General features: G+C 45.5%; 1 protein-coding gene across 3 annotated transcripts in view; it reads right to left on the bottom strand.

Annotated features, from left to right (window-relative positions):
* Nucleotides 1-14844, bottom strand: part of LOC139057210 (piRNA biogenesis protein EXD1) — a 49752-nt gene that overhangs the window by 26002 nt on the left and 8906 nt on the right. For all 3 annotated transcript variants that reach the window (XM_070535044.1, XM_070535045.1, XM_070535046.1), the window contains exons 6-8: nucleotides 12539-12625; nucleotides 10868-10972; nucleotides 5859-5939 (exon numbers count right to left, since the gene is read on the bottom strand). In XM_070535044.1, the coding sequence (XP_070391145.1) occupies nucleotides 5859-5939; nucleotides 10868-10972; nucleotides 12539-12625 (273 nt within the window). The remainder of the gene's footprint in view (nucleotides 1-5858; nucleotides 5940-10867; nucleotides 10973-12538; nucleotides 12626-14844) is intronic.

Raw genomic sequence — 14844 nt, 5'->3', positions numbered from 1 at the left:
CAATGTTGGCAGGGCATGGAAATAAGCAGAGGCAGCGAAAGCTCAAGATCACGACAATGCCTGAGCTGAATGCTTGAGCTAAAGCATTAGCTTTTAACAGACAACGTCAAGAGCATATGCCACTAATTCACCGCCGCCACAATGCTGTGGAGTCAGTAGAGCATCTTCAGAGGCCAAGCAGATGGCCAGGCCTGTTCGTATTAAACACCATGGAAAGAAAGTCCGTTTGCTACATTCGAATTCTAGCAAGTTGTACTCTTGTCTAGGGTGAACAAAAAGTTTGTGTCACACTTAAATTCCTACAAGCCACAATCGTATCACCGAGACTACTGTACACAATGAACAGATGAAGACATCTCTGAATTTAGGCTAAGGCAGATTATTCTTTAGCAGTGTATGAAGCAGTCTGTTTCTACACCTTCATAGCATAATTAAGTTACGTGCAACATAATCATATGCATTCCCTAAGCTAAAAAAAATGCTTAGATAGTGTTGAAGGTCATTTCATACTTGAGTGGACTGCAGCGAGCCCGTCTTCCTCCCCATAAATTAGCACTAGTTCCTAGTCGTTGCAATCAGGCTCCTTTGAACCTGATTGCTCTTTCAGTCATAAAGCATGAAACATTGCTGCCCAATTTAATCACTTTTGCCACTGTTTAAGTGACAAGAGTGATGTCTTCTTAGAATACTGTACAGTTAAACTCACGAAAGAGAACCAAGTGATTTCTTTTGCGTTCTGGCATGTACGCCCCATGATGATCTTGCATATTTATTGTTCTCAACACTACACGAATAGACTAGACGTCTGTAAAAATAAGAAATGCTTCTTATAACTTTCACAACTCAGTTCACAGCCACCTGTATCGCAGGTATGGGATATTGCACAATAGCTTTGGAAGTGTTCCACATGCTTTATAAGTAAAACCTTGTTAATTCGGATTTCACAAAACCGAAAAGAAATGTCATAATTAACTGAATGTCGAATTATCGAGGGTACGAAGCGAACAAGAAACAAATGCCTACTACATCAACAGAATTTATTTACTGAATTAATGAGAAGTCCTGTTTCTATTTTGCACAAAGGCAGTGCAGAAGCAGCAATTCTCATTCGTGATTGATTAGCGCTCGCAGCAGGGAAGACCTCGTAACTTCCTTTGCATTGTGGCCCCAGTGAGCTGGTCGGCAACGGCATGACAATGTAGCCGGCATGTCTGATGCCAGCGTGCGAGCCGTGGTAGAATCGCTCTTCATCCTCAACAGCTTCCGCCATGTTTGACATTGCCAATGCACGCACTGAGTCAAAATGAAACTACTGTTTTCTGCAACTGCCCCGTACCATACTGTGGTCTCTGCCAATATGATCAGGGATGGTGACTATTTGCCGCAGGCGCTACAGACAAAACCGTAGTCACTATCAATGCAATGGTTGGCAAATATGCAATTTGGAGGCACGTGGCAAAAGCAGTGTCATGCGCAGCGGTAAACGCAGGAATAAAGGCTAAAGGCTATAACAGCACAAATAGACATAAAACGCTTGCTCGTGTCATTCCATGGGGGAAGGAACGCTCAGGAGAGGCCCCGGCCAGGACAGATGTGTTGGAGAAAGTGTGGTAAAAGTCATGTGCTGTCTTTCACAAAGGAGCACTAGGACTGGTACCCCAACTGTCAATGTTGCCATAGCAACCGCATTCCCGAAGCTGGTGTCTGAAAAGCAAAATAAGATTTTCCAGCCTGTGTCTTTCTCACAGCACATTCTGTTTGCGAGACAAGCTAACTTTAGAGTGTGGGGCGTAAGCTTGAAAGCTGTGTTTAGGGTCTATCAATGTGTGTGTCAGACAGCAACAGAGACACTCAAGTAATCATGGTACGTGTCTTAGATTATGGGGTTTTACATGCCAAAACCACTTTCTGATCATGAGGCACGCCGTAGTGGAGGACTCCGGAAATTTCAACCACCTGGGGTTCTTTAACGTGCACCTAAATCTAAGTACACAGGTGTTTTCGCATTTCGCCCCCATAGAAATGCGGCCGCCGTGGCCGGGATTTGATCCCGCGACCTCGTGCTCAGCAGCCTAACACCATAGCCACTGAGCAACCGCGGCGGGTATGGTACGTGTCTTCGTCGTCTTCTTCAACGTGGCACAGAAAAGCACAGAAGTGTGTCTGCTTCACTAAAACCGTTACAGAAGTTTCGTAGGCTTTGTTCTGGCACGCTTCAGCAGCACACACTTCCAGCGGTTCATAGCAATGCAAGTTCAAAGCTTGCGCCTATCTGCTACGGCGAGCAGATTGGAGGCGCAAAGGCATCTAGATGGCACACCAACATGACTGCATTTCTGGCTTCAAAAACATGATATCAGGGCCTCTCCAATTTTGTTTCTTTCCTCTATGGTGTCATTCCTATATGGTTTCCACTGATGACTATGGCAATGTGGACTGCACCACTTCGTTTCAGTTGGGTGCTAGCTTTGCTTTTGCTCTTTTACGTTGAGTATTTGTGGCGATTCGAGGGTTGTCCAAGTTAACCTGTAAGCAGCCAAGAACATCCGCATTAACAAGAGTTTGATGCTATTATATCATTCATACGCTTGCTAGGACCAGAGTATGAATCTGAATTAGTATCCGATTTTTCAAATCAATGGGGGTCGAATTAACAAGGTTTTACCGTAGTGATGTTAACCTGTAAACAACCCACACACTAACCATACTAAGCTGCACATGCTACTACAGTCAAATCTCGTTAATACGAAAATACTTAATTCAAACTACCGCTTTATTCGAACTGGCACTGTGGTCCCATGAGTTATATGTATTCCAATGGGCAAAAATGCCCGGTGATTCAAATGCTGAAGCATTTGCGACGGTTAATTCGAACATACTGCCCTTCAACAATGCTCTCAGCAGCGCATTAAATCACGCAGTGGCGCCTCCGACCAGCATTGCTCTGAAAAGAAAAGAAAAGGCTTACGAGAAACCCTTGTGGGGTTCTCCTCCGTGCTCTTGGGACAAAGGAACGACAGCACAGTAGTGCAAACAATCACAAGGGCATTTATTGCACCTTTCATAGATCAATGCCTGCTAGCCGAGTTGCTATCCACAAAACATGCCGATGGGCGCGCGACAAATCTAGAAGTCCGTCTCACCGCGACCGGATAGCGAGCGAATATGTTCGCCCCATGCTGGTCACCAATGCCTGGTCGTTTGCGTGTACAGTCACGCGAATGGTGGCGCGTTCAAAGGCGGCCACGCGAGACAGTCTCGCAGAAGCACGGATAGGCGCACGCACGGCACGGCACGTCCACACCACTTGCTGTCCCGAACCAAAGAGAGCACCTTGTCTTTCCGCGCCCACGTCAGCCCGCCTGTCGGCGGCGTTAGCAGCGCAACACTCGCGCCATCTCTCGTACTGCGCCTCAACCACTCCGACCGCCGCGGGTGCCAGGCCACGCGGCGAAGCCGGATTACAGGAGACGCGCTCTGCGGGAAAAACATATCAGGGGACGCGCGAGAGTCGCGCATCCCCACACCCTTCAAAGCCGTGCGCAAAAAAAAAATCATACCGTGGCGTAAATTTCACCCTCTCTCATATGGCAAGGTCACTGTTTCTGCTTTGTGCCATAATGCCTCAGCCACACTAGTGGCTGGGGCATTATGGGAGGATCGGTCCTGGGTGGATTTTTTGTGGCTCGCCGCGGCAGCAAGCGAGCCGCAAGCAGGGGAGACCAATAAGAGGAGTCCCTACAGTGACATACACACGGGAAACTGGTATCATGTGGACCCGCCTGACCGCTCTATTCGTACTCGCGTCTGGTTCAGCGGGACCACTTGTTTCGCACTATCGTCTACTTGCGTCAGCTTTCGCTCTCACTTGTTTGGTTGGCCTCATTTGCGCTTGTTTTTATGCGAAGCATATTACGAGAGCTCAACCCAGCTCCTCAGGCGCGGCGGTGTCGCCTTCAATACCACGTGACACCGTGACGTCACGACAGAGTAGAAACGGGGCTCCAACTCGCGCCGTCGCTCGCGGCGTCGCCTTCAAGGCTGACCACGTGACACCGTGACGTCACGACAGAGTAGAAATGGGGCTCCAACTCGCGCCGTCGCTTGCGGCATCGCGGCAGTATATAAGCAGCTGCACTTGCCTCTGCTAGACACTCACGGTGAGATGCCTCCTGGAGACAGAGCTGCTCGTTGGAATGAGAAGTGAAGGTTGCGGCGTGCTACAGAGACTGTTTCTAGGTGGCTTTGCTACGGCGCAGCGACTACGCGCCCCGCATCGGACGCGGTGAGCGCCGAGCAACGCAGCGTTCGGCGCAACAACGAAATGTGCGCCTGAGCAAGCGCCGCACGCCTGAGCCGACGCCTGAGCCGACGACACCGGCTTTTCTGCGACACGAGCTCCTTAACGCTGTCGCGTTAAAATAAAGGCTAGTATGCTTCGCATCCTGGGCTTAACCTTAGCTAAGCCACAGCCATTTTGTTACGATGGTGCGCCTAAATCGAGACTTCCCAATGGAAAGCAAGTCTGATTCTGTACAAGACAGACCCTGAATAAAGGACGCGAAGAAGACACCCGGTACCTCCTTCTCCTTGTCTTTTGAACGCAGAGATGCTACAACAAAAGGTAGGGCACAAACATGATTATGATCAGCAGCATTAACGAAGGACGAAGAAGGTAAAAACAGTGCCAATCTGTCAGCAGACGAAGGAAAAAACATGCGAGCACACAGAGGCAAGCAGCAGCAGAGGCCCAGTCCAGCCTCGGCAACTCCGCTGCTTCAGTGGCAGTAGGTGGCAGATATAATTAGTGCCATCCAGCAAGCTGGCAGGAAAGCAAATCCACTTCCTCCCGCCCTTCCTCGCAACTGCACTCCCTTCGCCCTCTCTCTCGACTCCCTCATAACTCCCCCATCTTCGACAATTTCCATGCGCTCGCACCTCCACACCAGCTGTGCCAGCCCTGCCGGCCTGGCACCAGCTTGCTCCTTGAAGTTTCATTTTCTGCCGTTATTGGGAAGCGAGCGTTGGCCGGCGTGGGCAGTTTCGTAGTCTAGTTCGCTATGAGCTTGCGCGCTGCGATATTTCACAACTCGCACCATTCGTGCATCGTGCTACTGTGCGCGAATACTTTAAAAAAGAGTGCTTCTTTTAATTCAAGCTTCTTTTACTTCGAACAAATTTTTGGTGCGAGTTCGAAGTATGGAGATGCGACTGTACTTGCTGTAAAACCATATTTTAGGCCTTCCTCGCTTAAGAATACAGATGCAGCTAATAGATTTCTAAAGAAAAAATCAATTTTATCTGTACACTGACTAGCATTATGAAATGTTTTTACTGTGGTACCGACAACACCCTCAAGAAGTTTTCCAAGTCTACCTGCCTGTGTGTTGCACACTTTCTTTGGGTGTGCATGCACCTTGCGCATTAACAGCAGAAGAGAATAAGAAGCTTGGCAGTGTTTTCGCTGTAAGCGTAACTTGTTTATATATGCCCTTATTTTATCTGAATACAACAGCATGGGGGGGAATTCAGTATGCAAGGCTAGGGTAAAGGAGATGGGCAAGGCAGGCTACGTGTTCCCCTGCCCCACCCGGGCTGTCAAAACAGATAGCCTACAACCATTTGTATTTATGTCCCTACATCAAAAATGAGAACCACAGTCTGCCTGAGATGTGTTGATATAACAGGGTAAATGTGAATCTCATCAATAACAGCTACTTCAACTAGTAGTAGCTGTGTTTATCATCTCACAAGCACAGATGAGGCCAGAGGCAGAAATTCCTTGTCATTCAACAGATTGAGCCAAAATGGTTAATGTACAATACTAAAACCGAGCAGAGGGTGTAATGCAGACTTGCCATGGTGTCAAACACATTGTTGAGGCCAACTTGGTACTGGTGGTGAAGGCAGTCGGACAGATGCCTGCAACCATGCACAATCTATAGCCACAAAGAAAAGCAAAATTTACATTAAAAAATTAGCAATTCAATCCAGAAATTTATATGAAGACTGCAAATCCTCAGCAACTGAGACACAGCAAGGCAAAATGATTACCAGACGTAGATAATAGTTTAACTATGATGTGTATGGGATAGGGGAACAAAGTGAAGGTGTAAGTTAGACCTAGATATAACGAAGCCGATAAGATCGGCCATTTCCTTCGTTACATCGGAATTTTGTTGTATTGACATTTGCCTTTTAAGCAAATAAGTAAAGTCGCCAATCGTATCTTTCTTACACGGAAAGGGGCCGCAGAATTTCCATGCGCAATGCGTCGCCAAATTAACCTAGCCATATAAAAATCAAGTGACCACAGCATCAACGATAATATGCAGCGTAAGGTCTTGAAGCTTAAGTACAGTGGTTATCCTGTAACATTTATAATGTCCATCGCCGAAAAAGTTTTGGGAGGCTTAAATAACAAAAAGAAAGTAGCTGCAAAGGGCGGCGAGGATAAGAAGGCAACTGTCATACCTTATACGCATAAAATTTCACATGGCCTCAAAAAGACTGGCGAAAGGCACGGCACCAAAGTGGTTTTTTCAGCTCCTTTAAAGATGAAAGGCTTATGTAAAAAAGTAAATAACGAAACAAAATCTGACAAAAACAAACGCAAAATAAAGCACGCAAAAGAAAACAGGTTTTTGGATTGTGTCGACAACTTTGTGTACAAGATACCTTTCACGTGCGGAAAATCATACATAGGCCAGGCAGGCAGATGTATTAATATTAGGTTAAGAGAACACAAGTATGTGACAAAAATGCCAGTCACCAGGACTTTTGGTGATGCATGGCACAAAATGCGGTTGCAAGCCTATCTTCAAAGAAACCAAGGCGTTGGCTTGATGCAGATCTAAAAAAGCATGTGAAATTTCGGATGCATATTTCATGCTCAAAAATGATTCGGGAGACCACGTTAGCCCACCTGTGGTGCTGGGAGAAGCAGCTTTTAAATTCATAGACGGATGTGAGATCAAGCCATACTTGTCATTGTTAAATCAGATGTGCGTAGGTTGGCTTCTTTTTCACCTTTCATCTCGTTTGCTTTTTATTTACAGTCACCCTTCATGTACATATTTGACAGGCACTAGCGAATAATAAACAGCTGAATGTTTGTGCACATGTGTGTCTGTCTCTTTTCTGTCCTTCGTACATGTATAAACAGTATAGCACAGCAAGCAGAACGAAGCATGAGGACGCTGTGTGTATATATAAACCTTGTTAGGCTGTTAGCAGTAATAATTGTTTTGTTTTTTTCAGAGCAGCAATTTTTGCATTTGGCAGTACTGGTAAGAGCGGCTGTGGTGCCACTTTTTTTTTGTTTGTTTTTGGCTCTTCCCGCAGAGCTGCGAAACGTACCTAGCGGCATCGTAGGATGAAGAAACGCCACTTTTAAAGTAAAAATCGCAGTTTGCGTGCTTCCTAGCTTGCTATATTTATAAGCGTTCACCAGATCGGTAAATCACTTCAAACAATGCTTTCTTCAAGGAAAATGATTTTAAAAGTACATGACCACACAAGAAAAGTTTTCACTAAAGAATGCAGAACGCAGCTCCGCTTTCGCCGCTACTACGACTACGACAGGCTGCAACCGGCCGTGTGGCGTGGGCGGCGCAGGGCTAAGTTGTGGCGCCATGGAGAGTAGCAGCGTTCAGGAGAACTAAAACAAACTGAACAAGCAATAAGAAATACGGGGCTACGGATGATGATGATGATGAAAAACGTTTATTTGCTCTATTTTGCAGTGATTTTTGCGGCATCAGATGGAGTCTTCCATCTTCTCTCCAGGGTCGGTTCCCCTAGTCCAGTGCTCCGCTGAGGGTAGCTGCCCTGCGTGCACGCCTTACTAGTCCTTGTTGGACTTTCAGGATGTCGCTGGATAGCATCCTCTCCCACTGTTCCGCACTCGGGTTTTTTATTATGGCTAGCCCTTCTGTTTTCTGGCAAGCCCATGTGGTATGGCATAGGGTTGGTTTGTCTCCACGCCATGGGCACTTGCTCTCGTACTGCGTGGGGTAGATCTTGCTTAGCATGTTTAGGCACGGGAATGTTCCCGTTTGTAGCTGTCGCCATGCTGCGGCGTCTTCTCTGTTTAGTTGTTTGTGAGGGGGCGGGTATTTTCGTCTGATGCCTCTGTAGTAGTTTAGTATCTCTGAATAGCTTTGGGCTACCGGCTCGGGTTCCTCAGCGGGGTCGGGAATGTTGGATGCTCGGTTGGTTATGTTGGATGCTCCTGCTCGGGGCTACGGAGGAGGGGCCAGTGAACAGACCACCTCTAATAAATCCGGTCATGGTCTAAGCCTAGTTCATTATTGCCTAAAGTCTAAAGAGTGCTAAAAACTTTAATATTGTACAACTGCATAGAGTTGGGACCTCTAAGTGTACAAATGGACACCAAGTGCAATATGCACAAGTGCAGGCAATACTAAAATATTTAAGACAACCTTTGACCTAAAGAATGGCATTATGATGCATTCACCATTTCACTGTGGGCTCAGGCAGTTTTCGTAGGCAAAGAAACAAAAACAAGGGCATTGGCAGCTCAGTCTAACCCTGTAGCTTACTTGAACCATGGGAAAGTGTTGGAACTGCAAAGTTGGCATAATCTACCTTAACCAAGGAAGTTCTGCAAATTTCCGCACTGTGGAGATGGTTTCACAAAAGGAAAATATGGCAGATGAAGAGGCCTCTTTCGTAATGTACTTAAGAGCCTTGATGAATGTGAGAGGTACGCCTGGATCTTCAGTACAATGCACTTGGGAAGTAGCTGTTCAGATAACAGAAAATCAGCTTCATCTGGCATAACTAAAAGAATTTCATGCAGTTTGCCTTCTAGTCTACTCACAAAACGACATAGTAGACTGCATGCTTTGTACAAGGATCATTCATTCTTGGGTAAACCTGATAATTCCTTATTTTTGAACCCCGAACAAATTTGATGAAAAACAGGCTACACCCAATTTCTCCTCAGAGCTTGCTTACCCTTTCGTAAAGGATAAGAAAAAATGCAAAACTACAACACCACCCGCACTGTGCAAGCAAGTGGTCGAGATATATCATATTATTAATATTATGCATGTATATTGTCCCACTTAGCGTTGACAGTACAGTAATGGTGGCAGTTGTCGAGGATCCTTTGAAAGATGTTTTATAATAGGATGAACTCATGCCCAATAAAGAAACTGGTGTCACCGTGTTGCAGACCACCACCATTGACGATCGCCACAAGAATGCTCATAGCCGGTTTCGAGATGAGTATTTATACCCGTACCCACACAATCAAAAGCCGTCAACAAGGGCATAGTAATGCCCCGTGGCAACGAGTAAGTGGCAACCAGCAAGCGGCGAAAGATAAGGAGCATGCAAATCCGACAAAAACACAAGATGCTTATGGGGGCCCCCCCAACAAGCAATAAATGATAACACTGCGTGGCAAGGGATGAATAAGAATGCTACGTGGCATTACTCCTTCCCCTAAAAAACATCGACCCGATGCTTGGGAATTTGATAAAACCTAACAACTGCAACAAAATGAAACAGTTAATGCCTGGCAAACCGAAGAAACAGCTTATTAAGGTTCATAATATGGTTTCAAGTGAACCACATGCACCACTTCAGGACGGGCGTGACAAGAGGCCATGTTCCCATTAAGCACCACTTTATAGTCCAGTTCACTCCGTTGGCGCACAATCCTGTAAAGTCCGAAATAGTGGTAAAGTAGCTTCTCGCTCAGGCCTCAATGGCGAATGGGCATTCAATCTATACTCAGTCACTGGGTTTGCAATGCACGTCGCAATGAGCATTGGTTTGTCAGTGGTAGGCCACTTTTCTACGGTGAGCTGTATGCTTGTAGTAGAGAATGGCTTGCATGAGGTCATTCATGAAGGATGTTCCTCTGTCTGTCCTTAGAACTTCTGGAGATCCATGGTGCAGAAGAATCTGGTATACAAAGCACTTTGCAGATTCTTCGGCAGTTCCTCGTGGAAGCACAGTAATTTCTGCATAGCGCACCGTGTAATCTGTTGCGACGATGACCTACCTATTTCTCACCTCAGTAATCTAGATCAATTGCCTTCAAGTATACAAGGTACAATCACTTTTGCACTCGACACCGGATGCGTCGGCGTCTACAGCTATCAGCATGCTGTGGGGAAATGCTGCTGCATGCGTGGAGCGCTGTTGCTCTGCGTCCAGTGCCAAGTTACAAAAAATCTTGCATAAGTGATCATATCTCTGAATGCAACTGACTGAGAATACTGCTTCACAGCAATACTGCCACTGCAGTTGGCAGTGCGATTCTATATCCTCAAGCAAAGCTTGCCAATATTGGCTAACGGAATTTTGATAGCAAAGTTGCATTCTGCAACATATTACCTATCTGTGCTGCCTCATTTCGTAACAATGAAATTATCGCGCAAGCAAAATAACGAAATCGGAGTTCCCCACCGATTTCGTTATTGCGAGGTTCAACTACAACAGCTTACTGGTGACATTTCTCCCGTGTGCAGCACAACTCATTAGGCTGCTATACCAAGCAAGAGTGTTGATAACTCTGTCGTGGAAACTTGGAGTGTTTGCAGTGCATGAGACAGACCTCACACCTTAAATCCCATAGTATATTCCTTTCAAATACTTCACTGCACATAAAAATCCAGTCACTTCCAAGGACTTTACAGTATTACAGGGACAGCCAACACAACATTAGCTGCACACTGCATACACTCTGCAACAAGCCAAGCAGGACTATAGAAGTAGTAGTAATGCATCCAGTACACACAGTTGCAAGTGAATGGAATGAAAATAATTGGATAGTTATCTACAGAGAAAAACAATTCCAGTGTCTGAAGAAAATAGGGGGCGACATTACCTTTTCAATGTCACTAGATTCCAAGATTTCCTTCAACCCATGGTCAAACAATGCCTTCTTCAATGACTGAACATCAAATATGTACACTTTTGATGAGGTTGCAACCTGTGAAAGAACAAAAGAAAAAGGAGTGCCACACCTACCTTAAAAATTCATAACAAACAGTCTACCTATCACACATCACTGTGTTAGAAAAGTTTTCAAATGTCTGCATCAACCTGCCTGCACATTAGAACTAGATGACTACATCCCCATTTGCCTCTGGATGGATACTGCAACATGCTAACAAAACATGCCCAATGGTTCAGAGCCATTTGTGTAGCAAGGCTTAGCACCCGCACAGATGACTTCAGTGACACAGGAATGGCTGGCTAAAAATTTTGATGACCATGTGATGATGTTCAATAAGACTTCGACAAGGGCTAGTTGGAACGACATGGTTCCGTTTATTGTGCTACACTATTACACCAACGTCAGTTGTGTCAGTTTCTTTTCTTTTATTTTGTCCTTTGTGTAACAGCATAGGACAGTAAACAACCATATCATGTTTAATCTCCAAACACTTATGGTGAGCTTGTAAACCCTCAGGACCTTTATGGGAATGACATCCTTAAAAGGGTGTCTAAAAAGCAGCTTTACGAGACGAGTCCTTGGAGACAACAAATGTGAAGTATGGTCTATGTTAAATAGAATGCCTCACTAGTATTCTATCAAGAATTATAGCTGAGGTATGTGCTGAAAGCATGACACGATTACTCATGGATGTCATGTTAGTCACTTTTTTTGCAACACAGTCAAAGAAATAAAGTAGTCATTATACATATATTATAAATTAAGCGTTCCCTTCCTTTAAGAGCGTGTTGAACTGTACCTGTGACTGCTAAAATGCTTAAGTAATAGTACTTCATCAAAGATGTACAATACTTGCAGGGTGGTATTGAGAAAAAGGTTGATGCCTGTAGCAGTTTCATTCAAGAAACTTCAGGCATCAGATGTGTCGGACCTCGCCACGGAGGAGGCACCGTTTACAGCGCGGGATCGACTTATTACTTACCACGACATCTGCACCCACTACCGATTAGACCGCTTAACCTTTCCGCCACTCATGGGCAAATCCCCGCGTAGGTGTGAAGTTCTGTGGCGACAGCTGCAGACTCGCACCTTTCCGTCCCCTTACCTCCTCCACCGCATTCATCCCGCCATTTACCTTTCTCCCTCTTGTAAATTCTGTGTCTCTCCCAAAGCAGACTTAAACCACATCATGTGGGGGTGCCCTAAGCACCCCCTTCCCCCTTTCCTCAAGCAGTTAATATCTAGTGAGGAGCAGTGGGAGGCTGCCTTGCGCAGCTCCAGGCCCGATCTTCAGGAGGCCATCCTGGAGTGGGCTGAGAGGATAAAGGAGGCCTACTTCAAGTAGTTCCTCCCCCACCCTCTATTCCATTGCCCCCTTCCCTTTAAAGAGGGATAAATAAAGTTTTTCATCATCATCATCAGTAGGAATGGTTTGCCAAACTATGTACCAATGGTACATGTAATTAAATTTTGAGCAATACACATACTTTTTTGCTTTAGTTAGGTGTTCACCATGAAACACTTTCTGCACTGTACTGCAAACAATGATAATGACTATGGACTAGTGTCAGCCATGAAAAAATTGCGAGTGAAACTCACCACCAAAACAGAGAGAGAGCCATGACGTCCAACTTTCACGCCTTCAAATGCAACAGAAATAGCCTGTGCCTTCTTTATTGCTGCAATCTTTAAAGAGAAAAATAAGAGCAACAGATGCTGAATGCAGCAGTGCAGATCAAGGTAGTGCGAGTTACAAATGACTGCGCCACTGTGACTAATGATCCATAATAACTTTCCACCAAAACTACTGTGTCTTAATATATCAGTCAAGCAGGCTCTCCTATCTTTTTCATTACGAATAACTTCAGCAGACATCGTGATTGTTTTGTAATGTGATTGTGAATTGTGTAGTACTTTCTGGAAGCCACACAGCACCAGTGATTGCACTGGAACCTTGAACAAGTCATGTACAAAAGCTGACACGCTTGACCCGCTGCTCAGATTTTTGGCTATCACCGGCTCAGCTACATGTTCCTCAAATTTTTTGCCTCAATGTATAGTGAAATGAAAACACGTATAGAGCTGTGCTCAAAATTCCCATTTTCTCGGTTCATTTTTACTTTCTTTTTTTCTTTAGCGAAACCTGATGACCTGATACAGATGGAAAGAGGCTCGTAAAGCCCACCTGGTGCAGTGCAGCTGTTTCTTCTACGCTCTCTCCTGCTTGTGTGTTTAGTCATCTGATTTTAAAGTAATTTGATAATGAAAGCATGCTTGCCTACGAACAGAATGAACAGACAAGCGTTTGATTGCAGTTCAGTCAAAACATTAAGCAAACTATAGGGAACAATGATCTAAGCTTGGAAATGTCCAAGTAAAGATGGCGTAGATGCAGCTTGATTAATTGTGTTAACGCATTGTAGGAGTTTGTTCTAATTATATTATGAAAATATCATTAATTTCAATTCTGTTTTGACAATGTATTATTTAAAGGGCCCCTGAAACGGTTCGGACAAATTTTGTAGGCGCGTAGGGTACAGCTTAAGTAGAACATTCGCACCACAATTTAAGTGAAGCGTTACGTATTAATGGAGCTGCAAGCGATTAGAAGTTACCCTCCTCCCTAGCTATGCTTTTCCTCAACTCGCTCGCCGAGCGAGCGGCGCTAAGCTCCGCCTTCACTGGTTCAGCGTCACGATGCGACGTCACATCGCTCACTTCCGGTTGTTTAGGAGCACGCCCCCTCCCGCGCGAGACCTCTCCGCTAGCCGCTTGGCCGTCGACCGAGAGCTATCGAAGCAGCGTGCGTTGCGAGCATTCTGTCGTAGCGCCGAACATGTCGGTACTCCGCTAAAAACAGGCAAGCTGGTCATTTCGGCAAATGACTGGAGGCATAAACTCAAGCTGATGAAGGAACTTTAGCGTAGACGTACGTGAGCAGCCTGATCGGTCTGCACGGTCCAGACACTTGCTGGCGCAGTGCTTAACCAGTCAAACAAAGCGCTGATATTGCTCTAACCAAGTATAAAGCATTTTAAACATTTATAAATCAACGTGTTGATGATTACACTCCTGCGAAAAATACACACCAGCAGCAAAGAATACACTTCGTTGCTGCTACTGTGTATGGTTGAGCTCTGTGCCACCAGGTGGCTGCACCGTGCAGACCGTTCACATTTGCCCTTCTGCTCATCTCGTGGCTCATCCCGGCACAGTCAAGCGGCCAGACCCTGTCCCCTTGCGCTTGCGTTTGCCCTAATACTGGACTCGCGGTTTGCAGGTCGATAGGTTTGCAGTCCACAAGGCAACAAAGTCGAATCATAGTGCTCGCGAAAAGACTGAGACCGACTCTGACCGCGGAGCTCTCGTCAAAATGGAGTACGTTGTAACACAAGCAGACGACACTTGCTGTGTGCCAGAAGTGCTGAAGTGTACTAAAAAACTATTCTTGTGTATTCTCTTTAGGTTATTTTCTTTTTACAAAAACAAAGTAACTAACATTCCAACTATTACGAGCATCATTTGTTCACCATAAAGTTGGAAAAATTATCGACCACGCGCCTGGTCAGCCAATCAGATAGCTCGCCCATGTGACGTAATATGGGTTATTTGCATCATATGGGTAGGGGCGGCTTAAAATTCCGCCGAGCAGTGCGCTGCGATCGGCAGCGATGTGTATTTTTAAAACCTTATAATAAATTACACGCTTTACGCAGAGCACTCAGGTGCATCAATTAATGATCAGAAGATCCTACTCTAACGACTCAGTACGTTTGTAGAAAATCGCCAAAATCGTTTCAGGGTCCCTTTAATAAATGCAAAAAAGCTTGCACTGCATATTGATGTGTTGCACGCTAAGCACACCAGTAGCTCACAGTGCCTTTGTGGTGGCATCATTGCAAAAG

The sequence above is a fragment of the Dermacentor albipictus genome, chromosome 3, assembly GCF_038994185.2.
Source record: "Dermacentor albipictus isolate Rhodes 1998 colony chromosome 3, USDA_Dalb.pri_finalv2, whole genome shotgun sequence".
NCBI lineage: Eukaryota > Metazoa > Arthropoda > Arachnida > Ixodida > Ixodidae > Dermacentor > Dermacentor albipictus.
This window is presented reverse-complemented; position numbering and strand designations above follow the sequence as displayed.